This window comes from Cucurbita pepo, chromosome 16 (assembly GCF_057944985.1).
Source record: "Cucurbita pepo subsp. pepo isolate OVF chromosome 16, ASM5794498v1, whole genome shotgun sequence".
Lineage (NCBI taxonomy): Eukaryota > Viridiplantae > Streptophyta > Magnoliopsida > Cucurbitales > Cucurbitaceae > Cucurbita > Cucurbita pepo.
In genome coordinates this window covers 13615424-13641002 of record NC_141813.1, presented here as the reverse complement: position 1 = coordinate 13641002, position 25579 = coordinate 13615424, and the positions used below count along the sequence as shown (strand labels likewise).

The window sequence follows — 25579 nt, the reverse complement described above, 5'->3', positions numbered from 1 at the left end:
ATATTTGATAAATTGATCTAATTAAAAACTTAGTAATTTGAAGTAGGAGTGGTAGAGAGAAAGGGGCAATAGGTTACCTGCGCGATGCAAGAAGGAAGAAAGAGTTGTCACATCCCACGCGCCAAGAAAGGAAAGAAAAGAGCAGTGGTCCGAACTACTAAGCAATCAGCTGTTTTGGAAACTCCCAATCTCTTTTAATTCCTTTTTTCTTTTTCTTTTTCTTTTTCTTTTATGTGACATCTCAATCTCAATCTCAATCTCATCACCCAACGCATTCAATTATTCCACCTCCTCATTTCATCATCTTTTTACTAACAATTCATTGCCCATCACTCTCATCTTTGACCTTCTGATATGTATTCTGTGGTGGATTTTGGATTCCTATATGTGTAGTGTTCTTAATGATTCTGATACGTATTCTGTGGCGAAAATCGATGCTCATTTCTGATGACAACATATAGAACTAATAAACAGAAGAGAGCTGTGATGTTTTCTACTGACTAAAGCAGTAGAAAGACAGAGAAGCAACAACAAATGGAGAAGAAATCATTAGTTTCCAAGTCAAAAGTGCTACGTACACTTTTATCAATATTATCATGATGTTCATTCATAATTTCGTACCTCATTTGAAGCCAATTACCAGCCCAGTTTAAAATTAATACAATGGTTAAAAGAAAAAATGGATCAAAAGTTATCAATTAGTCACTACAGGTTAATGACAAAAGAATCAACACACCAACCATAGCCGCAATGAATTTCTCAGGAATTTCATGATAATAAAGAATTACTCAATATCCTAGCTCTCAGTAACCCTAAAAAATCTTCAAAAGAAAAGAGTTAGGCTTGTACCTTACGCTATTGTCCAAGACTCACAAGAGATTATATTGGAAGCCTCTCCTCTTTCAAAGATGCTAACGCCAATGAATGTAATTAGTATCCTAACATCTGTCAGTGTTCTCTTGCTTATGCATGATCGAAACTGGCTTCTTCCGCATCGTCTTTAGGATTGAAACTCCATTCAGGTTTCACCCATACTGAAAACTACATATATGGTTAATCAAGGACAGAGAAAGACGAATGATGATCATGGTAAGAGCTGATTAGCATCAAATTTCCAGAAATTATCAAGACTTCACTTCAATGAAACCTCAGCCAATTGTGAGTATATCAAGCTACAACTCTTCGGTAGAAAAGAACGTAAGCAGCAGAAGATTTTATCTTATCAAGGCCAATTGGATAAACATGGCTATCATCGAAGTCATACCACTGGTCACCTCCTTGCTATATCAGAAAAGAGGGGAAAACAGAGAAAACATCAATAGCTATAATCAACAATTAAAAATTTTGACGGTTGATATGAATAAGTATTCATCTTGTAACCAGACAAGTGGTTAATAATAGGACTCTCACTGATGTGGACTTGAATTTAAAACAAATATACATAAATAAAAAGACAACAAGAGGGAAGGGGCAAAAAAAGAATGGTCTCAAGGGGGGAGACCGGGAAGAGGCTGAATAGATGCAGGAGGTAACGGGACCGGAAATCAGAAGGAAAAAAAAGGGATCAGGTCTTGAAATCAGAGTTCTTCAAAATTGAGGTCGATATAATTTTGTTCTCACATGCAAAGGCTACCATGAACAGAAATGATAATGTTAGTCTCTCTGTATGAAATGAACTCACAGTTACGCTCTAAGATTGCATGTGACCAAAGAATGTGCTCTGAGCCCACAAATTTTCAAGCATCAAAAGTCTACTAATTGTAGTTCTTACGAGAGAGAACGAGAGAAAGAGAGAGAGAATTGGGGAGTGTGTTTTTCCATTCAATCACTCTGCACTATAAATTCAAATTTAGTTAACTCCATAAAAACAGCAGCATACTCCACAAAGGTAGCAACCAACTCCAAAAATAGCAACTAATTAGAAACAGACTAGAAATAGAAATAGACTTAAAGCTTGAGTTTACTAACACCGAGTTAACTCAGTTAACTCAAAAGCACATTTCCCAACAACAAATGATGACTTGGAAAAGAAAAGAGAAATTAGGACTCGGTTTGTCACTAGTACTTCAAGGTTCAATTGACTATATGGTCATTGTTGACGTATTAAACTGACTTGAGGCAGAAATTGTTGTTCTAATCATCAGCGGCATACTATTTCATATGCAGGCTAGGAAAAGTACTAGCAAACTAAGATTTATAATATCTGCTTCTTACATACAAGATGAACTGATGTAGTAGAACATATTGATTAGTTGCTTGTTGATTTGTAGCTTTCAATTTACTGATGTAGACAAAAGGTAGAAAACAGAAGAAATGTGAGGCATCTTGGGAAAAGAAAAAGTAACATCACTTACATGGACAAATGCTGTGTAATGGCCACCTCCCATGCTCCCATAGTGATTGCTGACTGCATAAAGCACATAGCGAGTACAAGAGTGACCATTCTTATAGGCAACGTGCATCGATAAATCCAGATCATCAACAGGAAAGTCAACGTATGTCTCTAGCTTGTTCTTCATGAACCGGCTATATGAGAACCTCTTCAAATGAATAACCAAAATCTCTGGTAATCTCCAAAGATCTAACTTTTTACTGGCTTGACAGTGTTTTTTGCAAGTAGGACAATACCTGAATAAAAACATGACGGTACATGATATCAGGAAATCAACAATAGGCAAATGTAACTATAAGGAAGATAGTTAAATTATGAAATGAAAGATTTTCAGATCATAATGTTTCAATTTCCAAATTCCAAACAACCAAATCAGAATTACAAAGTTCGTTATGCACATTCAATTTCTTTAATAAAAGGAAACAAAAATATAAATGAACTGACCACATGTCTTCGGGTCCAAGAGGCTCCTCCTGCAAAAAAGCTTCAAGGCACTTGTACAGAGAAACAGATTCTTGAGGTCTCTTTGTAAGATAGCTGGATTTGAAAACCTCAGGTAAAGAGGTAAGAAGGCCAGTGTCATAACGCTCAATTTGCTTTTCTGGCCAGGACACAAGCACATATAGCCGCTTGCTCTTTTCCGACCCTACTACAAATTCACCAACTTGAATTTCAGAGCCCCGAACGAATCCCTTCTCGTCTGTAGTGTAAAATTGTAAATCAGTATCCGACGGAGAATTGTCTGCATCTTCACTTCTCAAGGGATCAATTGCACAAGCCGATCCGGAATTAGTTCCATTCTCCACCTCCCTGGTTTTCTCAATTGCATCAACATCAGAGGTATGGTTTTCTTCCAAAGCATCTTGAGCAGGCACCTGGAAGGGACTGAGCAATTTTTTGTATATAGCTTGAATATCAGATCCATTAAAGGCACTAGGCAGCTTGGCCACGAGGGGAAATCCAAATGCCTTAAGCCTTGTAGTACGTTTCCCATTGATGTACTGCCTGACCAGAAAAGGAAAATTAGATCCAGGTAGGTGAGGCAAAACACGGAATATGGTTACTTGCATTCATCTAACTAATCCTAGAAAACCTAACTAAGATCTGGCAGCTGTCAGTTTGTCACTAGTAAATTCATTCTTTTGTAACAAAATTATAATAAGCAATCCAAGAACTAGTTTCTCATATTGTTGAATGTTATCCAGTAAATCACGGTGCAAAATTACATTTTTTGGAGGCAAATTGCAAATGTAAATCCCTGAACATTTTAGTTATCATGATTGTATAATTTTCCAATCTACATTGAAGGGCAAAATTGAATAAACTTAATCGGCCATGGTAAATGTATCCAAGAGTTGAGTTACAGTGGAAACGTAGTTCTTATTGTTGGCCATTCCTAGTAAATACAGTGCTGCACCAAAATTTAAATCTCAGAGACAATCCTCAACTTGGAATGTTATCAAATTAAGCTATTCTATTTCCCCAAAGTTTTCTTCTTCATTCTAAGGAAGATAGGATTTTTTTTATGTGAGAGGAAATTTCTAGCGTCACATCTATGTTCTATTTTGTAAATAGAAAAGCAATGTTGACTTGTAGCATGAAGCCAATTGGCTTACCTCATGTGATTAGTAAATGGGCTGCTGCTATTAAGCTAGCTAATGGGAACAATGACAAGAATGTAAACAAGTCTAACGATTATACTTTTATTGAGAGACAACTAATACGAAATGCCGATATGACTGCAAAGGGACTTACGCCTCCTCCCATCTTTTTAATTAAGAGAGTTTTTTCTAACATCACCTATGCTACTAGCATCTCAACCAACCAAGAAAGTGACCATGTTAAAAAATAATGGTCAAATAAGAGTTAGACATTAATTAGTAAAAACTCAGAACCTCTACATCTGAATGGGAAATAGCAACATTTTTTTTTATATTAAATAATCCAATATGCATGTAACTTCAAACTTCTAAAGCTTTGCAATCAGTGTAATGCGCTCTCAGCCTCCCCAATCTCCCCTCCTATATTAAGTGAAAAAGATACCATCCCCTAGAGGCCAAAACTAGTTTACAATGAACTTCATAAATATAAATTTAACTATTAGATATGAAATCACGTGAACACAAGATCCATCAGTTTAGAAATATAATGCACTTACTCCTCGGTGCTTTGATGCATGAACACAGCCAAGGGCATTTGTTCATCATCTTTTGCTAAGCGATAGGCAACCAATCTGTCACCATCTCTTATCAAGGATAAAGAATCAGCTGGCTCCTCAAGATACCGTAATATGCGGTTGTTGTATACCTGCATAGAAATTCATGACTTCAGAGGTCACTAAGAATAAAGTAGTTCATGCTATATTATAAAGAAATTAATACAAAAGCCATCACAATGCAGCCAATTGAAAAGTATTACAATCACAATGATATACCTCGGCAACCAATAAAGTCTCATCAGCTTTTAAAGAGCATGATATACCAAGTGCTTTTATTAGATCTTCCCATTTTCCGGACTTGGGAACTGTAATGGTATGTGGAGCTGGAGTACTACCATCAGTGCTCACAACTGTTAAAGTCATTGTTCGCGTTGTTGTTGAAGGAAGAGGCAGTGATAAATACATGAATGGATCAAAGGTAGTAGAAACCTTTTTGCAAATAGGACAAACTAATGTTGACTTATATTGACCCTGCAAGGATGAAATCAAATGATGAAACCTTGAAGAGATAAATTAAATTGGAAATGTCACTTGCCAGACAAAAACTTAGACATGCGAATACAAAAAAAGTAGCATTCATAAACAAGTCTGATACCTCAACGAACGTAACTAATACTATGAAAAAGTAGATTTGATTTAGGCAAGAACATAAGAGGTTCATTAACATGCTGGTTTCAAAAGAACATGCTATTACCAAGGTGAAAGGCATGTAGTGTAGGTTATAAAGGAAAAAGAAGGGAGGAAGGCATACTTGGCACACATCAACAATGATGGAGTCATTGCGAGCCAAATGGTTTTGCCAATATTCATCTGCTACTTCATTATCAGGTCGTCCATCTCCATCCTTGACTTCTACATAAGGCTTCTTTTTCACACGATTGAGATCTTCATGGAGCCCATCCAACAAAAAAGCAAGGAGCTCCTGTAGAAAAAAAATATTGAATCAGACTACAAGACAATTGATGAAATCCTGTACCCAGAACCCTCATCGCTCAGAGGAAGGAATCTAAAACCCTGCTTTTGATAGAAAAGAAACTTCACTGACTTGAGAATCATGTTGATTAAAGCCACTGAATTGAGGAGCAAATCTAGCAAGCTTAGACTTGAACGTTCTGGGTGCCACAGGACTTGCGCCAGGCGCCCATAATTTCCTCAACATATCTCCAAATGCCAAAGCAATTTCCCCCTGAAAAGTTACTGCTTGTTACGGACTTAGAGGGGGGGGGGGGGGGGGGGGGGGGGGGGGGGGGGGGTGGAAACACTTCTTTTTGGTAGATTTTTTAAAAAAAAAACACGAAACAAAACTTTTCATTGATAAAATGAAAAGATACAAACACTACAAGGGAGTCAATCAAAAGAGTAAGTGAAAGCAGTACATAAAGAGAATTACAATGAAAAAAGATGGAATTCTGGCCAAGACATTAAACGAGTAAAGAGATATCAACAAAAGACTTAGAAAGAGAACAGCATGAACAAGTCTAGAGTCAAGCCAAAGAAAAGTGATACATCTGAGGGAGGAGCTTGATATGGAAGATCCTTCAATTTCTTTTGAACCATAAGTTAGAATGAAAAGCCGAATATCTTAAAAAATAAAAGCACCAAAAGAGTTGGAAGATTTCAGACTAGCGGATTCAAAAAAAAAAAAAAAAAAGAAGAAGAAGAAGAAGAAGAAGCACCAAGGGGGATGGTTGTTATTAAAGATTTTGAAGATCCTCTCCAACCAAATATTTAATCTGCTTTTAGCATGCTTAGGTTGCAGCATTGATAATTGAATAGAATTGTTAAAAAGAAAGAGAATCACCGAGATAAAATGGATCCATGAAGAATTAAAATCATAGAAAGCATACATTCATGCCCAATGGGTTGTCATGATTTATTTCTCTACCATAGTCACCGAGAAAGTAGTCAACAAGTTTCGGAGTGTGAACTAAGCACTGCAGAGCACTGTTCATGAAACATGTGTTGCCAAGATTTTGCAAGCCCGTCAATCCTAAAGAACCAGCTTCACGAGAGCTTCCAGAAAAAACTGAAGAATTTACACGGAAGCAGCTAGCACTCCCATTTCCGGAAGCACCATTCATCATAAGTGAAGAACCACATGAATTTCCAAGAATAGAATTTGCCAATTCATCCTTTTTCCCTTCTTTGCACTTTATGAAATCTGACAACCCATAAACTTGTAATTCTAGTAGAAGCTGTGCCCAAAATAAAAACAAGAAACAGCCTTCAGAAAGAAACCTTTTTATTGCCATCAAGTCGATTACTATCTATAATCACAAAGCAAGCTTATGAAAATTTCACTTCATATAATTAAGGACTGGGAGGGGGGACAGAAGAACACTAAAAAAATTATTTCTAACAATTATATTTTTCTAATTTTATTTAACTAATGAAAAAAGGCCACTTTTGATCACATCTAAAGTACGCCAATGTCAGATAACTTGCAAGTAATTACTTGCTTAATAGAGTACGTCTCCTTGTAAAAGACAGTAAAAAGATGCCTGCATCTCATTATAATAATATGAAAAATCTCAATAGTTCTCTTCTAAATTCTATTGCCGTGCCCTAATTAAGAAACCCCGTGGAATAAATGCAACAAATCAATAACGCTAGCCTCCTAGGCAACCACTCATAACTTTCTTCGATTCCATTTTTAATTGTTTTCTTTGAAACTCACCTTGCTACTCTATGCGCACTTCACTTACAAAGAAGTTTCATCAATAAACAGTGGAAGTTCATTCTCATATATTCATGGTATATGAAATAAAAATAAAATTCTTAAACATCTCATGATTCATGGAAGCTTAGAAAATAAAGTAGATATTATACTACATTTTCAGAAAAGTATTCGTGTATTGAAAATATTATAGCAATCCAAGCATGATCTGACTGTTAATGACTCTAAGCCAAACCAATAAAGAAGAAATTGTTAAAAGACTAACCTCTTGGTCTGACTGTCGTTGCTTATTACTGTTACTAAAAAAGGATATTGTTTCGCCCGAAAAGTCCCAGATTCGCAACTGCATACAGCGTATCATAAGATATACAATTTGATCGTAAATATTTCCTTTTGGTGCTAGAGAAAGAAAGTGACATTAAAAGAGAAGAAAGATTGTTACCAACTCTGACTCGACATTGAAGATTTTGCATGCTCTTCTAAATAATTCGACTACATTATCCTGCCAATATATAAAAAAATATATTAAGAATTAACTAGCATACATTGGGTGAAAGTAATTTTTTTAAGAAAATAAGACTGAAGTGAAAAGTCCAAGAGAGAAACTAAGTTGATAACAGAGTTTTCTCCCCTCCGAATTTCATACTCTCTTTGTTTCCAATCACATTGCAACTCAGAGTTTCACTTTAAAAGCTGCACTGGAACTACGTGATGAACAAGATGGTCCTTACCAAACAAACAGTAGACGCTGGGATGGTAAAAACAAAAGATAAATGGACATTTCTTTTATAGGCTTAAGACAAGGGGATAGAGAAATCAATAGGAGGGTATTCATATGAACCAAATTCTGTATTTTTCCTAACGGAAAGCCAAGCAAAAGAGTAACGGCAACTAGAGAAAGGGGGGTTCTATACCAACTTTCTTTTCTCAACGATGGGTGATGTACTATGTAAATTGACTAATACATAAAAAAAAAAAAAAGGTAAATGGCCGGAAGAAATCTCCATCAAGAAAAATAATTTTTACTTCCCATTTGCCTTTTGCCTAAAAAACTACTAGGATTTAAATTGAAGACCTCAAAATATTTGAGATCGGAGTTCGTCTTTCAAATGCTAATTCAACAAATAGTTGTAAATGCTAAAGGGTCCGCAAACTATCAATGAAGTCATAGAATCTAAGATTAATAAAATTTGATATGGTAATGAAGCCACCTTTTTGCTTATTCTCACTCCCAAAATATTTGCCTCCCGTTGGATAGAAAGCCTTAGCTGCAAAGGATAAACATCTGCTATATTATTTTCTGCAGCGGAAAAGCTACCACCATTCCTCGTTGAAGACTTGGAATCACTATGCCTACAACACAAACCGCAAGGAATCCTTAAATGGTCTTGCATGATGAAATTCAGCCGTAAAGAAAGCATCGGCACATGAAAAAAATTCACGGTTGCAAGGAAGAGCACATCACTTTTTACTAACATGATTAACTAACAGGAGGTGCCTAGAATTAATTAGCTAACTAGTAAAAGTAAATAAGTACAAAATATTTTAGGGGAAGAAAAGGAAAAAAAAAAAAAAAAGAAAAGGAAAACCCATGTAGACAGAAAGTTCACAGGAATCTATTAATAGTTCAAAATATATTCGGCAAAGACAGGAACCTATAGTGTTACTAGAAGTGATCATCGAAGCTTTTCTTTTTTTCTTATGGGAAACAGTTTCATAAATGTATGAAATCGCCGTTGTTCAAGACAATGGAAGTTCAAGAAAGCCTTTTCCTTTCAGAAAACTAAATTACCTATTCTTCAATACAGAACTCAGTTCCAAAACTGGAGACATGTTACACTTTAATTAGATGAACTTAAAATTTATAGCATTCCAAGAAGTGCTAGTGATGCGTGCAAATTAAACAGGGACATTTCAAAACTAAACTCGGATCCATGTACGTCCAAGCTAAACTACAATGCTACGGGCCCATGTTACTTCCTTTTCTGACCAAGTGACTATCAAACTCCAAGCAGGTTTAAGCAGAATGGTAATCGGGAATAGATGCTAACACAGTTATATGGGATAGTGGAGCTAATGGATCACAGACATCTTCAGAAGCCCTTTTAGAGAACAGAATCAGTAAAAATATCATATTTTTGTGTTTGCCTGGAGGCATATAAATTGAGCACCTCTAAATTGAACTAGAAGCGATTGCATTGGAGTTGTTTCATAGCATACGATATGCATACAGCAGGAATCCAGTATGAAGAGACGATAACATATTACAATCACAATAATACAATTTTATTTTTCTTTTCGAGATACACTGGAATTATTAATTGTGATGATTGAATAACCAATCAAGTATCTGCTATTCTAGATATGCAATGGAATCAACTCAATTTCCTATCAGAAATAATCCAATTATTGAATATACGCCATACAGCTGGATGAAATAAGTCGTGGCATTAGCACTCACCATTTAAGTGCCTGCACCCACATTTCTCCGGAGACCAACGCGTAGTCCCTCCCTGAAATGCCTACTTCACCATTTTCACTATTTTGCGAAGAATCCTCTTCTCTTCTTAGATTAAACACAAGATCCGAGCTGAAAATACTGTTGATGATCTTCATTGGTCCGGCATATGATGAACCTGGCGATGCCAGGAAGGGAAGTCCTCTCTTCCCACCGGCATCGCCAGTTACAGAATCGTGCGCGTCCTTCCACCACCTGAATAATTCAAATCGTAAATTCTCTTAGACACACTGCACTCGCATTTTGACATCTCTCCACTGCGAAGCACCCTCACAACAGTTCAAAAGAGTAAAAAAGCTGCTTCATCTAAGCTACAAGGCATAACATAAAAGGTCGAAATGCACTCAGTATCCAACTACTTTCACCATCACAAAGCACATTTCGGTTTTCTTTTTTCCAAACTTACCGCGCAAAATTTCTCAACTAAACGCATGGATTAGACAATCAAGTTTGCCTAATTCAAGTTTTCCAATAAAGCTCTAATTCAGATTCGTAAATGCTATACCAAAAAGCACGAAATCCAAGTGTCCAACAATGAATCTACCTGTATGGAACGAAGTAAACTCGCTGATCGTTATCCGAATCGAGATGCGAAGTGGATGTAGAGAGATCTTCGGATACACCGCCCATAGCAGAGAAAGTAAGACGGTGAAGAGAAGAGTTCAGAAATCACTGATGGAAAAGTAGATCATTGCAGAGATAGATACACACAGACAGCGCGAGAAAAAATGGCGGATTGAAGAGAAACAAGTGGAGCTTTTGTGTGAAGAGGATTGGAGGAGGGAAAAATAAAATTTTATATATTTCTTCTTCAAGAAATGCAAATTGCAATCCAGTGGTGCCGAATTATGAGATTATATATATAATTAAAAAAAAAATTATTTCAAAGCGGTAAATTCTCCGCGATAAATTTTACCTTCTTTGTTTTTTTTTTTTTAATAATTCATTTTTTTACGGCTTCCTTTTCAGAGATTTATAAAAGGAAATAAATCCCAAATTTAATTTTTGTGTACATTTTGATATTCGTGTTTAAGATAATTTTGGTGCAGATTTTTCTTCCTTTCCTTTTTTTACCTCTTCTTTACCGCTTGTCCGAATGGTAAAATTTTAATAAATGTATAATTTAATGGGAGTTCTAAAAACTGCCTTTGCAGAATATAATCCGAAATTGCTTAGAAGTCCGTTCACTGGAATTATTAATTATTCTTTAATTTATACGAGGAAAACTCGTATATTTTTATTTAATAATATATTTTATTTTTATTTTTGTTCACGAACTTTTATGGTCTCTTCAAAAGTTCCTGCTGAGCAGAGCCCCATTGTGAGAGTGGACTGTATTGGCTATGAAATCTAGTAAATAATATAAATATATTAAAATTACTTTGCACTTCTATTTGGATTTTACCATTTTTTTTTTCTCTTATCATTTTTCATTAATGATTCAACTTAAAAGAAAAAAAACACTTCTTTTTTTCCTTTTCTATCTCTGCTGCTCGTTTTAAAATCCATGCCGTCAGCTTCATAGTTTTAAAATCCGTTACGTATCATCATCAGCCTCACAGTTTTAAAATAGTTCTACGAGGGAGAGGTTTTATTCTTTTATAAGAAATATTCTGTTCTCCCGTGAGATCTCACAAATAGGAATCGAACAGTCGAATTGCATTTAGTATCCTTTTTATCCAACATCAAGTAAAATTTGATTTTAATAGGAAAAAAATTACATTTAAAAGACAAACCTAACACAAAAATATACAATATCTACCTTACGTAACACGTTGGGATTATTTAGCTACTATATTTACAAAAGCATTAACTGTAAATGGACCAGAACTATTGAAAAATATTCAAATACCTAAAAGAGCCAACTATATCAGAGTAATTACGTTGGAATTGAGTCGGGTGTACTAAAGGGCAGTAAAGTGTAAATGGTGATGGTAAAAGAGTAATCAATCCTTAAACACCAGTAACTTTATTTGGGAATGAAGGTAGGATTCTATTTGGCTTCAAGGAAACCAAACCAAACCCAGGCGAAAGAGAAAGGGAATGGCATCCAATTCTAACAGAATCACTAACAAAGTGAAATATTAAAGCGAAGAACAACATGATTTCTTTTTCCCAGCAAGTAAAAGTGTGTATGCTGTGAATATTGAGCAGGCAGTTTCAGAGCGAGGCCCTAACAGATATCATTGATAATAATAACACAAAAGAAGAGAGACAGAAAAGTGAGACCACCGTATTGCAATTGCTGGTCAAGATCTGGAGGCAATGGATATGTGCTCACATGCCACGTGATGTTGCCATTGGAACCTAACCTAAAGTAACCACCAAAGAATATTTATAAGAAAACAAAGCATTATACATTGAATAAATGCTTTCCTGAAAAGAAACTCATGTATATATGCATATTCTTTTACACCATCTTTATACTTCTGGTCACAATAGGAGTACAAATGTATTAACTATTGGATTGTACAATACTCAAGTTGCTAAGCTGGTAGAAAGGGCAAAAGTATGAGTGTTCTAATCGCTTATGGATAACATGATTTTTTGTTTAAATGAAGATTGAAGATCATTTGTAAAATCTTACATCGATTGGAGAGGGAAACAAATCAATCTTTATAATAGTGTGGAAACCTCTTCCTAGCAGACGTGCTTTAAAAATCTTGAGGGGAAGCCCAAAAAGAACAATATATGCTAACGGTAGGCTTAAGCTGTTACATCATCACACAGAAAAATACCTCATTTATAAACTAGTACATTGAATATAGTCTTGAACTAGGATTAGAAGACAACTTTATACTAAATAATAAGTTTAATCAGTTCTACCGCAAGATTATATATATATATATATTCTTAACAGTTGGAGTCCGCAAATCAAGAGAGTGTGAACCAGTGAGGAAAGGAAACCATACAAATTCACATAAAGAAAACTTTTATGTAAAGCATTAAAGAAGAAGCTTTTATATAAAGTGGCAACGTAATTCCGATACAAGCTCATCAATCAGATCATGGTAAGCCACTATCTCCAACTCCAAAGCTCCTAAAAATTCGAGGATCCTACAACTTAAACATTGATCAGTTCAAGTCGGCAAAAACTGGGATCCAGAGATACCATAGATCATGGGCTCTATAGAGAAGGGTGTGCAACAGAAAAGTGCATAACTTTAGGATGAAAAAACAGCTTAAAGGTTTGTTAAGGAAGCCTAATCGGACAATGTAAAAATGCGTAATTTTATACTGAAAATTAAGCAAGTTTGATTAGTAGTACCGTGAGCCAGTGTCATAAACTCGAATCCAAATTAGAATTCCGCATAGAATTCCCAAGAAACCGAGTTCATTCTCTGTAGGAATTGAAGTGTTCAGATTCATAATTTTGATGTGCTCGTCCAGAAGCAGCTAAGGTTGTAACTCCACTACTGCCACGAGGATTACCTGGGCCAATGCCCCCATTGGGGTAATGGTCCCTTATTCCCTTCTGATACTGATGGTGCCGTGCACTTGATTCCCTTCGTAGCAGCTCATCACGACGACCAGCATGCTGAGCTCGAAGTGCTGCTAATTGCTCCTCATACTGAGAATTGATAGCGATAATTCTCTGAAGATATGCATCAAAATGAAGTATGTTCAGTAAAGATGATGTGAAAAACGAGAATGCAAGTACTGAAATAGGAATGTGCAAATATACCTCTCTATGTCGAGCATTTTCCTCATCCTCTGCATCATTTTGTTCCTTGGAAAAGTTAATGATATCATCAATGAATGTCTGCTCGAGACCGTCAAAATTCTGTGGCAGCAGGCCATCTCCAAACCTACTTTCCATGTTTTTTCCATGGGATTGAAATCTGAGATCGCTGTTGCTTCCTTTCTCAAGAACCAATTTTGGATTTGGTCTCTGACCTTGAAAGTATGATCTTCTGAGATCACCCCCTTGACCTATGTTTAAACAAGCATATTTCTCAGTGCAGAAATTCTGAAAACTTCGTTTAACAAGAGAAGGCAGAAATTCTTTGCATGGGAGAAGTATATAAACATCTTAAAGGGAAAATAAACAAGGGAAAGGGTAAAAAAGAAATAGAATAACAATGAATAGAAATTCTCTCTGTCAATAAACAATTAACAGCTTGATACTATGAGGAATATCACATCACCCAACCATTATGAAATGGATACTGTTTTGGCATCAATTAATCGCTTTATTCTTGATAACCACATGTGTGGATACCTAGCTAATTCAACTATCATCTGACCTTGATAGCTTTTGAATGGGGAATGATGAATCTAAAAGAATTAATAGTACGATTTCTTTTTCGTTAACGGTCTGACTAATCATCTTATATCCAAGAACTATATCATGTGAAATTAAACTTTGTAAGAGTGTAAATGCCATAAGGCAATTATAGTTATGTTGTTAATTTCTCTTTTCAGTTTTCCAAGGAAAATACTCAATGTAGCTTAGGGAGCACAGGTGAGAATTTCAGATCATATAACCAAGTAGACTGGAACCAACAAAAGAATCAAATGAGTCAATCCAAACATAGCTCGATTGTGTCATCGACCAAGAGATTATAGGTAGAATCAAAGAGTGTTGAAATTGATATCAATAAACAAGTACCTAAGAAAACAGGTGCAAGCAACAATTAGTGATGGATGCAATACACACACTATTAATGCTTGCCTTCGTTGAACATGTGAGAGGCCATGGAATTTGGCATCTTCGACTCATCTCTTTCCCATCTCCATTGATCCTCATTTTTTGAAGCTAGATATGAATTCTCTCTCTCTGGAGTGAAGGCTTCCAGCCGTCCTTCAAAAGGATCAGGGTGGCTTGGTTCCATCCTTTGACTGGGAACTTGATGCATTTGAGAAACTGAATATGAGCCAAGTCCTGACTCAGAATATTGCCCCTGCTGTCTCATTGTTACGCCCACCTGTAAAAACCACCAAATTTTAACCAAAATTTGAAATCCAACCATTCCCAAGTTGAAGTGACATTTTCAAGATCATATCAATCAAAATTTGAAAACAAACCATTCCCAATCACAAGACCAACACCAACACCCCAGCCCCTCTCTACAACAAACATATTTAGGTCCTACTGTGCCTTCAAGCACTCTCTAATGCGTGGCAGCTCGTATACAACATTATTCCTTTTGCAACCTACCACGCAACCCAAGTATTCGGGAACAGCATTCTCAAACTCAGATAATTTAAACCAAATAAAAAACAGATCAAAATTTTAAGTGTTCTTGAAACTGAAGTGGCCGTGACGCCATATCCAGATACCTCTAGCTCACTCTCTGAAGATTATACACACCAACTCTTGCACTAACGCCAGTTTTAATACCTTAACAGATAAAAATAGCTATGGAAAAACGTGAAATCATTGACGAAGAGGCAGCAGACGAGCAACTACGAGCCAAATCATCGCTCTAGACCGATAACATCTCATGTAGAACGACACGTAACAGTAGTATTGCAGGTATAGCAAGAGTTTCGATCAAACGCAGAAAATTTCAAGAACAAAATATCTTTGTACCTTATATGATTTTTTCTCTGTAATGGTCAAGTTATACTCTCCAGATTGAAATCGCAGCCCGCAACGTCTCGAGCAAATGAGATGCTAGATGAGGACGATCCAGTTCGGGTCATGGCAGATCCGCACGCCCCGTAACTGTGACCCGCTACACAAACCCCGTAGCGCTTGATCAGTTGATCTCTCTACTCCAACAAAAATTCTAACAAGTCCTTCATTTCATAATTATGTCTTAATTTCTATAGATAGCTTTAAAATCTTGACCATATTTCTTCGTACCATTATGATCTTCATTGTTATATCATCTTTCCCTCTCTTATACTCGGTGGCATTAATCCGTTTTGTGCTCCTTTGTTATGTTCTTTATTTCCATTTTTTCTCATATATATATATATTGAGCATGTCCATCTCCTCTCATACATTTACGATATTGCTTTCACGTGACACTCAAATAGATTAATTTTAATGAACTCATTTTGCTCTAATACAACCCTCTTCAAATGGCTGGCTACCTCTGTCCTATTATTTTATTTTAAAACTCGGCTACTATCATGGACCTCCTCCTTCGAGTAGTATAGAACGAAGAATTTTGGAGCTAATTTGACTCGGCACAACTTCACGATATATTTAATACTAGCAACACTACTATATACATTTATTACAAAATATAAATTTGGTCAATAAATTTAATAATGATCCTTTTAAAGTCAAATTTTTCTTAATAAAATAAATATAAGAAATACGAGCCCAGTACGGAGCGTTCATAACAAATCAACAAAATGAAACTGATTATTCTTTACCTTCGTCACGTGAAAAAAAGTATATTAAAATGAAATAAATAATTGAGAAATTATAGAGAAATGTGTATTATTTGATAATTACAGCACATCATATTGAATAAAAAATGATAATTATTGATAAAAATAAAAAGTATTATTGTATTTAATGATATATGCATAACAGAGGAGAGAAGAAGCTTAGAGAGTTTGAATTTTGATTTATATATTTTCTAAAATAAATAGAGGAAAATAAATTTAAATAAATAAATAAATAAATATACGGAACCAATTTACACCACAATAAAAAAAAGTTACTGAGAAAAGTAAATTTTAACGAGATATTGACTAACGTGGCATAGAAGGGAATATATTTTATTTTGTTTTTTGTTTTTTGTTTTTTTTGTTGGTTGGAAAAGACATAAAGAAAAGGTTTATTCCAATTTACTTTAAAATAAAAAATAAAAAGCAATGGAAATGACCACAAATAAAGTTGCGGTAACGATAACTTTTGGAGCGGTAAATTCAACTACAAACAGACAGGAGGGCTTTTCTATTTCTCTCTCACCCATTTTCTGTTAATTCCCAGGTCAGCCGATAAAGCGTGCGATTTGCCCAACCGTCTATAAGAGAAACACCCACGACAAAATGGAATGTAGCAATATTCATTATGCTGGAGAAGTTTCATCATTAATTTTTCCCCACCAGGGTTCTCAATTTTGCCTGCCATGGATCCCTGGATTCACAGGTTCAGGCATCGCCTCCTCGCATGGTTTCATCGATCTCGTTCTGGTACTTCACTTCTGCGCTTCGATTTTCGCCCTTTTTTTGTTTGTTTATATTTGTAATGTGTTTCGCATATTTGATTTTGTTGGCATTGGTGAATTTCAAGCAAATATGATATTTGGTCAATTGGTCCATTGGATTCTGTGAGGCTTTGAGACGATTGTTGATTGTTGATTGTTGTGGTTGAATTATGATGCTTCTCTGTAGTTTGGCTCTGAACTGTATCGGAATTTGGAAATTGAACGTTGACTGCGCTTTCACGTGATATTTTTACGAGCAAAATTGCTAAAGAACGCATTTCACATGAGGAATTCAACGTTTAAATGATTTTAAATCTTGCGTTATAATCTACAGGATTTTCCTTACCTTTATTCTCGTCATGTTATGAACTTTTCGAATTTCAACACCTCATTTTCTAAGGGCGTCGATGAGCTGCTCTTGCTCATATTAATGGCACCTAGTATCGATTTGAGTGATATTATACCCAATCATACACTTAGCGGCATTTATACATACGTCAGGGGCTTTTTCTTTATGTTTTGTGCTGATATGTTTGTCTGTTTCTGCATTTTTCATTTTCAGCGCTCTAAATCCTATGGATTTAGATCACATCACCTATTTTCTGCAATAATGTTCTTGTACTTTTATATGTCTGGAAACAAGTACCTAAATATAACTCAATTGGCTTTCTATTTCAGTGCCAATATTATACGTGAGGCGTTTTTCGTACACGGAAATAAAAAGGGCAACTGGTGGGTTCAACAGAGTTGTCTATACCAATCCTCAGTGTGCTGCTTATAATGCTAAATTTCAAGATGGCAGTGTTGCATTGGTAAAAGAACTGAGAGCTTTGAATGACGATGTCTTCAAGACGGAAGTGCAGCTCCTTGGACGCTTGCACCATCGTCATTTACTAACATTGAGAGGCTTCTCCACGGGGCATAAGAGGTTTGATGATTCTTATCTTGACTGCCAATCGAATGAGTATAGTCTTCGCTTCATCTTTGTTTGTCAGATACCTTACTCTAACATGCATAATATGAGGATATCGCTCTCTTTTAGCATCGTATTGTTCATATGGCGCTATACACTGACTTAGGCTGACCCATTGGGGCTCCAAAGTCCATGCAACCACCCGAGTGTCTATGTTGTGGAATGTCAACATGCATTCCCGTGATGTCTCTACAGTTTGGGCAGAAATGTCGATTATAGTATCGCTTATCCTGATGCAGCATAGAAATGTTTCAAATGGCTAATGATCTTAACACTTTGTCATATATAGTTGTTTTTCGGTGCCTGTCATATTACTTCATGCATTCTCAAATGCAATTAAGTAGAATAAGCCTCTATGACATAGATCTACCATCATATGGCTGGATTATTTGAATAACATATTGGGATGCCCAATATACTTTTGTTCTACCAGGATATAGCTTTAACTCGTTGAGAGATTGTCATGTTTCAGAGATATTGTGATTAGGTGAAAGAATTTGAGTATAGGTTTGAAATGAGATAGGTTTTGCGGAGCAGATCAGATAGGATTTTAAAACGTGTCTGCTAGGGAGAAGTTTCCACGCCCTTATAAAGAATGTTTCATTGTTCTCTCCAACCGATGTGGGATCTCACACAAGCGTGAGGAAGAAGAGAGAACCCCAAGTTAAGAACTTTTCAAATGCACAAATAAAGGTTGATCTGATCGAAACATCTCTGCATACGGGAAGCAAACTTAAAGCAATTTTTATTTCGAATTTGATCACAGCAGTTGCTTTTGACCTGTTCAATATCAACTATTATGTCCATTGATTAGTTGCTGTCGTTTGGCATTTCCACATTTCCATTTTATCCTTTCATTCTATGCAGATTGCTCGTGTTTGACGAGATTGGCAATGGAAGCTTGAGGGATCATCTTAATGGTATCATCGAGAACTGAGTTATTTGAAAGCATTGTTTTGTGTACATTTGACATAGATGATTGAGTCACAATGGTCCTTCTGTGGCAGATCCTCTCAGGACTCCCTTGAATTGGAGGGCGAGGCTGCAAATAGCCGCAGGTGTGGCTGCTGCCTTGGTAAGTTCTCTAAACTTAACGACATTATTGTCACTTGATATATCATAAGTGAGTTCCCATGACCTCCTCGAATAACATTCGAAACAAAGGGCTTAAAGCATCCATAGTTAAATTATCTTTGATGCAGGAATACTTGCTTCTTTTCACCGACCCCCCAATGTGTCATGTCTCCATTTCCTCAAACACCATTATGTTAGATGAAAATTTCACTGCAAAGGTACCGAAACAATCTTTGGAGTTTCCTCGCTCGAATTTTGCGAAAAAACATGTTAAAATTCTTCCTTTTTACCTGCTCAGATATCTGATGTTGGCTTTCTCTGCTCCCCGGTAAGCAGCGGTGATCAGGCAGATGCATCAAAGGCCGATGGTTAGTTTTTCAAATAAAGAAATGGTAGAGATTAGCAGTATCATTCTCCCCAGATTGAAGTTTTCGTTGTCTTCTGATAACCACTGCAGATTTCATGGATGAGAAATGTGGAAACATAATTTACCAGCTGGGAATCCTAATCCTGGAGCTCATAACGGGACAATCATCAGATGGGACAAGCGGCGATCTCATCAAATGGATCCAAGGGACAAACTTTGCGAGATCAATGAACAAGATGATCGACCCTGATCTGGGAAATAGTTTTGACAACAAAGAGGTGAGAAATCTTCTATCAATAGCAAAGCTGTGTGTAAAGTCCAGAGAAAAGCCAAGATTCTCCATTCCACAGATTTTCCGGTATCTGCAGAGTAAAGTAGATGTTACTAGCACCAACTAGTATTTTCTTCTTCATTTTTTATTTATTTTTTTTTTTTTTTGTTCCTGTTTTGTTCACGACTTATTTTCATATCCACGTAAATTAAATTATTTTATTAGGAAAAAGAAAAATCTATTATTCTGTTCCTTCTTCCTTCATGAGTTCATATAAGAAAACATCTTTTTGGAGGTACACCTTGTGAGCTATTCCGGTGAACACATCATATTAAATGACATTTGTTTACTGTAATAACAAAGGCTATGAGAGGTTGCCACGGCTAATGGTAAATAAATTTGGAAGACGGTTTTCGAAAATAAAAAATTTAAATTTTGATTGTTATCTAATGTGTAAACTATATATATATTTGTTAAGCAAATTATACAATGACCAATTTTGCCACCTACAATAACTCCTTGAATTGAGGTGCAATTTACTGGTTGAACTTGAACACCTCAACTCTCTGTGAGCTAAGTCAATTCGTTCTTAGTCGCCTACGGTCCTGAGACGTATGCTCGAGTCTCTGGTCTCGATTTAAGAGAAGGTTTTTCTTGAGACGTATGCTCGAGTCTCTGGTCTCGATTTAAGAGAAGGTTTTAGAAAACGAAAGCAGAGAGAGATTTTCGAAATAGACATTATATGAGCGTTTTAGAAAACGAAGGCAGAGAGAGATTTTTGAAAGAGACATTATATGAGCAAGCAAGAGAGTAACAACATCGGCTTCCAAACAAGTAAGAGAGTAACAACATCGGCTTCCAAGCAAGTAAGAGAGTAACATCGACTTACGGTATATAACCTTGGGTAGGGAGAAGTTAAAATTTATGAGCTAATTTTACCCGTGCTCGTAAATGTAGACTAAACTTGTAACGTAGTCTAAATTTCTCTTTCACCAACATAAAGGGTATACCAATGACACAATATCTACCACCAATACTGAAAAATAGAATTGGGAAACAGAGTTAAATAGGATACAAGCTCATACATACCAATAACGAGAGTTAAATAGGATACAAGCTCATACATACCAATAACGAAAATATAAAGTAACTAAAATTTTAAAATAAAATAAAATATACTAGTACTCAATTTATAAAAGAAAAAATATTAATGATTAGGAATATTTAAGATATATTTCATAACTCGTATATTATCAAAATATTTCAAACAGAATATATTGAATAATTCAAATGAGTAATACATTATTAATTAGCATAATGTTTTTCCCTATTTTGGAACTCAAAATTTTTCAGTAAAATTATAATAAATTAGCGTAGCTAATGTAAAAAATAAAAAAAATAATAAAAACAGTGATATTAATTATTATGGTTAAGAGAGAGAGAGAGAAGAGCGCAACTATATATAGAGGGAGATTTTAAAAAAGGAATACGTATTTTCCCCCCGACACAGATTTGGTGTTGAGGTATGTTTTATTATTATTAATAATCCAGATTACTCGATAAGTTACAAAACAACTCGGAAATTATTTTTCAAATCTCCCAAGGATAAAGAGTTTCCACTTCTTTCAATCCCGATTCCTCTGCTTTACATCCGCAAATCTAAAAGGCGTCTGGAAAGCTTCCAATAATGGCGACGGCGAGGGTCTCCGTAACAGTGCCGATGGAGCTTCTGCTCTTGCTAATGGCGCTGATGCTTCACTCTGAAGCTGTGAATACGAACAATGTATACCAACCTTGTGCGGACACCAAGATTCAGAGGTCCGACGGATTCACCTTCGGAATCGCTTTCTCTTCCAGGGACTCATTCTTCTTTAACCAGTCCCATCAGCTCTCGCCGTGCGACCGTCGTCTTTCTCTGGCATCGCTCAACTCACAGCTTGCTGTTTTCAGACCTCGAGTAGACGAGATCTCCCTTCTCTCCGTCAATACTTCCGATTTCTATCCGGTACAAACTCGATCTTGATTTCATGATTCGGATTATTTCGAATACTCACTCAGATCAGTGTAGTTTCTAATTTGATCGAAGTTTTTATTCCGGTTTTCCTTCCATTTGTAGACGTTGGTAGAAGTAGGCTATATTCTTCTAGTTTTCACGTGGATTTAGCATAGGGATTCTTGATGTTACTTTATTCTTTGAATCGAACGGCCATCTTGTAACATCCTTTATTACTTGGTTGTATCTTTCGCAATCTATGAAACAGTGTCTTGTCTCTCAATATCAGATTGCTTGGTATGAGTTTAAAAACTTGTTTGACTAAATGTGTAGATCGATAGTCTACTTGTTCTTCATCCTCGCCTCCCTCTCTTGGTTGGTTTTAACTTCGTAATATATGGCGCAATGTTTTGCCTCCCAGTGTCAGATTACTTGTTATGAATTTATTGTTTGATGAGACGTTCTCATGGAGACGATTAGATAGATAGCACCTTCATGTGATTCGTTCTTGCTTCCATCTCTTAGTCGGTTATAAGCTTGCAATCTATGCCACTGAGTCCTGTCTCTCAATGACCGGTTACTTGGTATGCCTATCAGATCTCGTTTGAGGAAATGTGTTCATAGAGGGGACTGGATAAGTTTTTGTACTCTTCACGTCTGTGCTTAGCAGATCAGTATTCATATGACATTTATAGAATGATGAAGCTTTACAGTTATGTAATGGCCCCTGATTAATCAAATGTCGAATCTGACTTGAATGCATCCCTAATTGCTAAAGAAGATTTCCTTGCTTCTTAATGAAACATCACTATAAGTAATAGAAATAGCCATAATTCTTGATGCCTCGCTATTTCCAGGATACTTTTGGGGGTTACATGGTGGCATTTGCTGGAAGAAAGTATGCTGCAAGGTCTCAGCCTGCCTTTGTCGCTAATGGCACATTCATAGTGACGAGTTTCACCCTGGTAAGATTTAAAATCTCTGCAAGTAGATGCTAGAGAAGTTGTAGGTTTTGTTAGAAATAAAATTAAGCTGCTGAATTCACATAAATCTAATGATTGAAATCGATTTTGGTGAGAGCAGGTACTTGAATTTCAGAAGGGCAGGCTGCAGAACTTGTACTGGAAGAGAGATGGATGTGCTTCGTGCTCAGGCAAGTCCAGATCAAGTTATGTCTGCCTTAACAATCAGGATTGTGCCATCAGAACATCAAGTTGTAGAAACCGAGGGGGCAATGTGGATTGTAGTCTGGGAATACAGCTGACATTTTCAGGCACAGATAAGCATCTTGCAGCGCTAAACACCTGGTATGAAGTAAAAAACCTTCGACAATATTCCCTCTATAGTGTTTATTCAAATCTCATGGATTCTCTTACTGGCCAGTATAATAGGTTCTTCTAATTAGTTATTCATCATACTCCTCTCAAGGTCTGTCTGTTGGTCTATAACTTCTATACATTTTACTGTTTGTCATGGGCTCCCTGCTTGGCTTTGATATGCATCCTTTTGCGGCCCCCTTTGCTTTGTATGAGACATCCCATTTGAAAAAACTATTTGAACCAATTACTACCATTTAACATAAACTCTTGCTGCTTTGTTTTGGGAAATGCTTACTGAAATTATATGGGATATATTTGATTATGAATTCACAAACGGTTTATGAAAATGTAAGTTGAGAACAAGAAATTTGTAACTGTCCAAGCCCACCGTTAGCAGATATTGCCCCTTTGAGCTTTCCCTTTTGAGTTTTCCTTCAAAGTTTTTAAAACGTATGAACTAGGTAGATGTTTTCACTCCCTTATAAAGATTATTTCGTTCTCCTCCCCAACCAACGTGCGATCTCACAAAATTGATCAGGTTTTTCAAGAGCGTTTGTGGTCTATTCTTAAATAAGAATATTCTGGTGGAGAACAACTAAATGTTTGTTTTTGTGTTCTCAAACTTGTACATTTGCTTTATATTTCCTCTTCCATCTTTTTCTCTCTGCCATTTTTCAATCTTGTAGTGTATTAAGTTGATTGGTTCTGAAGGCTATCTCAGTTTTCTTCTTCTTCTTCTTCTTCACTTGCCTATTTTGATTTGCATTGAATGTCCTATGAAGATTGAAGAAATAGTGTGCTTTCCTGGTTTTTAGTTGATTTGTTTTGAGTGTCCTATGAAGTTGGGTGCCGGCGGCATCTGTTTAGTAAGGAGGTTACTACAAGTTTGCTAAATACATAAGCTATAGAACTCAGTTTTTTGTAGTGTACAGATAGAACTGCCTGCTAACTTTTATAAGCTCGTAATACTTCCTCGGAACCAAACAAAAATTTAATTCTCATTTAATAAGCCACCACTTTTAGGTTGAATCATCGAACTCTAGAACTATAATTAGAATTATGTTTTCAAATAGGGTGGAGTTGTTGATCATATGTATGAGTTGTAGCTTTAAAATACATTAGTAAGTTCAGCTGTAGTTCCAAGAAACCTCTAAGGTTCTACAAAATGATTTTTGTGTTAATTAGTTTGTAACTTCTCCCACCTTATTTAATCTTTTAGTTTGGAGAGAGAAAGATTTGAATTTCCAACATCTTAATAGTATATGTTTAATTTTAATTTGATATGAGCAGAAATACCATCAATCCTAGTATACAATCTAATTTAAGTAATTTATTTTCATAATGCAATATTTGTAACATTCCATATTAAATATTAAATGAAGTTGCTTCGATTGTGTTATCCCATTATTTGTCAAGCTCTTACTCTCAAATTATGTGCCATTAATTGACTTCCAACTTTTTTTTCTTCTTGAGGAAGTTTTGAGGAATTGACCTCAACTTTATAATATTAATGTTGACTGATTCATAATATGTTTTCATTGACCTTAATTATCTATATAGGGAGCATTTATTCCACTTATGAGGAGGATTAAAAATCCCCCTCGATAGTATCAATCATTTGAATAAAAGTAAAATTGGCATGAAAACAGTATAGAAATATGTCTATTAGGGAGATGTCATGCTCTTATAAATAATGTTTTGTTTCTCTCTCTGATCGACGTGGGATCTCACGGATGAATTATTGAAAATAATAAGTTTTAAATGATTAAGAAAAAAAATACTTTTTCATTGCAAAAAAAAAAAAAAAAAAACATTATATATATTTAATACACTTGGTACTTTTTTTTTTTTTGGCTAGGGTTTGATTGTTTTTATTTTTGGTAGGGGAATGTTTTGAGTTGCATAAAAAGCTTTGTTTGTAGGGCAAACAGCTGCCCCCCAAACAGAATGGCAAAGATTCACTTTTCACATCCCTACCACCTTATGTCCCCTTTTCATCACTTTTTTTCTTCCAATCAACATGACTATATCATCTCTGCTTATTTACAACAACAATATGTCAAATAGAAATAGTTAAAATAATTAAAATTATGGAGATTAAATTGAAAATATTTTAAACTATATAAAGCCAAAATATATATATATAATAAAATCATTTTTAAATTTTTTTATGCAACTATCTCTATACCTACATTTGATGTGACATTAAAACGAAACTTAATAACCAAATCAAAAAAATTATTTATCTTTTAACATTGCTCAAAATGTAAGAGTACCCAACGTTAACATTAATTATTAATGTTTAGAATAAAAAAGAAAAAGATTTAAACCAAATTACTTTTATCTTTTTAGAAATATAAATTCAAATATTTTATATTCTTATTAAGAAAAAATTACTGCTTTAAACCAAATTAAAAATAGTAAAAAGTGCTTAGAAATTACTAATTTCAAAAAGTCATTCCTAAATTTTGTCAAAATAAAAAAATAATTGGTCCAAAAAGTCAATTTTAGAAATAAAGCATTCAATTCAAACATACTTTGATATAAAAGAAAATAATTTCACTTTAGAAAAAGTCGTTCGTTTAGTCTAAATTAATTTTGTTGTTTAACTTCTTAGTGAGCACATTTCAGTAATTACAATTATTAAACTAAGTAAATTAAT

General features: G+C 35.4%; 3 protein-coding genes and 1 non-coding gene across 4 annotated transcripts; 2 read left to right on the top strand and 2 right to left on the bottom strand.

Moving 5' to 3' along the window:
- Window positions 1-691: 691 nt before the first annotated feature.
- On the bottom strand, window positions 692-10642 carry LOC111777446 (ubiquitin carboxyl-terminal hydrolase 8). Its single transcript, XM_023657059.2, has 13 exons — window positions 10350-10642; window positions 9749-10000; window positions 8499-8640; window positions 7730-7789; window positions 7553-7630; window positions 6458-6805; window positions 5656-5796; window positions 5362-5532; window positions 4827-5081; window positions 4551-4699; window positions 2837-3397; window positions 2355-2628; window positions 692-1281 (listed from the first exon to the last, which is right to left on the bottom strand). The coding sequence occupies exons 1-13, from the start codon at window positions 10433-10435 to the stop codon at window positions 1168-1170; spliced, it is 2631 nt and encodes an 876-aa protein (XP_023512827.2). The 5' UTR covers window positions 10436-10642; the 3' UTR covers window positions 692-1167.
- A 1111-nt stretch (window positions 10643-11753) lies between these two features.
- On the bottom strand, window positions 11754-15112 carry LOC111776883 (uncharacterized). Its single transcript, XR_015412050.1, has 5 exons — window positions 15089-15112; window positions 14481-14733; window positions 13491-13738; window positions 13074-13400; window positions 11754-12117 (listed from the first exon to the last, which is right to left on the bottom strand). It is a non-coding gene; the product is annotated as an uncharacterized LOC111776883 (transcript).
- Window positions 15113-16716: 1604 nt separating this feature from the next.
- Window positions 16717-19903, top strand: LOC111776910 (putative receptor-like protein kinase At1g49730). Its single transcript, XM_023656322.2, has 7 exons — window positions 16717-16906; window positions 17599-17848; window positions 18761-18813; window positions 18901-18968; window positions 19096-19185; window positions 19266-19335; window positions 19425-19903. The coding sequence occupies exons 1-7, from the start codon at window positions 16843-16845 to the stop codon at window positions 19730-19732; spliced, it is 903 nt and encodes a 300-aa protein (XP_023512090.2). The 5' UTR covers window positions 16717-16842; the 3' UTR covers window positions 19733-19903.
- Window positions 19904-21196: 1293 nt separating this feature from the next.
- LOC111776727 (uncharacterized) lies at window positions 21197-23181 on the top strand. The gene is made up of 3 exons (XM_023656055.2): window positions 21197-21610; window positions 22456-22563; window positions 22682-23181. Exons 1-3 carry the CDS (start codon window positions 21293-21295, stop codon window positions 22997-22999), a joined length of 744 nt encoding a protein of 247 aa, XP_023511823.2. The 5' UTR covers window positions 21197-21292; the 3' UTR covers window positions 23000-23181.
- Window positions 23182-25579: the final 2398 nt, after the last annotated feature.